Genomic DNA, 2,182 nt, shown 5'->3' with positions numbered 1-2,182 from the left:
AAAAAAAAAAAAAAAAAAAAAAAAAAAAATTAAAAATTAAAAATTAAAAATTATTATAATTATTATTTTAAAAATATAAAATCTAAATTTTCATGTGGTTTATAATTAACTTTATAACCAAAATCAATTAATTTTTGAATATTATTTATACCATTTGTTGAAATTGATTCAACTGTTGATGGTATACAATTTTCAGATAATAATTGATTGAATTCATAATAGAATTTAATTGATTTTATAGTTTTTGGAATTATACCTAATGGTTGTTTTCCTTTACTTCCAAGTTTTAATGATTTAACAGTTGGTGGTATAAATGTATTCATTGTGAATTCACTACTATTTAAACTTAATTTCAAGTAGGTAATTGATGGTGGAATTGAATTCATATAATTCTCTTTTGATAATATCAATGAAATATTACAATCCAATTTTAAAATTTTAACATTATTTGGTATTGAATTCTTTAATAATGGTTTATTAAATGATTTTCCAATCTTTAAATAATTTATTGATTGTGGTAATATAAATGGTTCTAACATTTGATTAAATTTCTCACCAAAATATAAAATTTCTAATGATTTTGGTAAAATTTCAAAATTAATTAATTGATTAAAATCTTTTGAAAATCTTATAAAAAAAAAATAAAAAAAATAAAAAAAAATAAAAAATTAATAAATTTATATATATATATATATTATAATTATTTATAATTTAAAATTTATAATAATAATTTTACTTTAATGATTTAATTGTAATTGGTAAATCAAATTTTTTTAAAGGTTGATTCCAATTTTTACCAAATGATAAATTTAAAACACCAAATGGTATTATACCTTTATGAAGTGGTAAATTAAAATTTGAAGATAATATAATTGTTTCCAATGATGATGGTAATGAATATGGTTCAATAAAATTTATAAATTGGTTACTAAAAATTAAAGATTTTAAATTTGTTTTATTAACAAGTCCTAATTCTTTAGTAATTGGTAAATCATAATAAAAACCTTTTAAATTTATTAATGATTTTGGGAAAAATAATGGATGAAATGATTGTTTATAAGTTTTTTTAGAGAAAATTAAATTTTTAATACTGTCTGGTAAAATTCCAAAACCATCAATACTTTTATTAAAATCCAATCCAAATTGCAAAGTTTCCAACATCTTCAAATCAATTAATAAACCTTTATTAATATTTTGATTAAAACTATCACCAAATGAAATTTGTTTTAAATTTTTTGGAAAGAAATTAAAATTATTTTTATCAAAATTAAATGGTTGATTAAAATCATTACCAAATTTAATTAACTCCAATTGAGTTGATAAAGTTCCATTAATTATTTTTTGATTAAATTCATCTTCAAATATTAATTCTAAAATTGAATTTGGTAAAACATCTTTTAAAATTGGTTTATTTATATTCACAATTAATTTTACTACAGAATTTGGTATACAACCAACTGGTATTGGATCATTACAATAAATTCCATTTGGTTCATCAAAACAATAATTATTATTATTATTATTATTATTATTATTATTATTATTATTATTATTATTATTATTATTATTATTATTATTATTATTATTATCATTAAAAGTTTTTAATTTATTATAATCATTATTTTCATCATTTATAATAATTTTTTTAAAATTTTCAATATTATTATTATCGCTAATTTTTTCATTGTCTTTATTGTCCTGTTGTTGATCAGTAAAAAATAAACCAGGAGGTCCAATAGTTGAATAAGGTCCATATGTTAATTCTATTAAATATGTTTTATATTTAAAAAGTTTTAAAGTTTTAGAATTGAATATATTGGATCTACTATATTTTAAAACTCTATTATATATTTTTAAATGTTTTAGTATAATATAAAATAAATATTTATTTCTAAAAACTTTAAAAAATAAATTATCATTATAATTATTATTATTATTATTATTATTATTATTATTATTTATTATTATATCATCATTTTTAATTATATTATTAAAATTAAAATTATTAAAATTATTATTTTTATTTTTATTTTTATTTATATTTTTATCATCATTTATATATTTATTATTTAACTTTGTTTTTAAAAAAAAGTTAAAAAAATAATTATCGACCGATGTCATTATTTTTTTTCTATTTTTATTTTTATTTTTATTTTTATTTTTATTTTTATTTTTATTTTTA

General features: G+C 15.2%; 1 protein-coding gene across 1 annotated transcript; it reads right to left on the bottom strand.

Moving 5' to 3' along the window:
- Positions 1 to 62: 62 nt before the first annotated feature.
- DDB_G0291968 (hypothetical protein) lies at positions 63 to 2,121 on the bottom strand (the record flags this gene model as incomplete). Its single annotated transcript, XM_629925.1, has 4 exons — positions 63 to 627; positions 737 to 1,763; positions 1,827 to 2,073; positions 2,113 to 2,121. The coding sequence occupies 4 exons, from the start codon at positions 2,119 to 2,121 to the stop codon at positions 63 to 65; spliced, it is 1,848 nt and encodes a 615-aa protein (XP_629927.1).
- Between the last annotated feature and the right edge of the window lie 61 nt (positions 2,122 to 2,182).

This window comes from Dictyostelium discoideum (assembly GCF_000004695.1).
Source record: "Dictyostelium discoideum AX4 chromosome 6 chromosome, whole genome shotgun sequence".
Taxonomy (NCBI): domain Eukaryota; phylum Evosea; class Eumycetozoa; order Dictyosteliales; family Dictyosteliaceae; genus Dictyostelium; species Dictyostelium discoideum.
The sequence above is the reverse complement of the archived record's forward strand: the minus strand, read 5'-3'. Positions and strand labels throughout refer to the sequence as shown.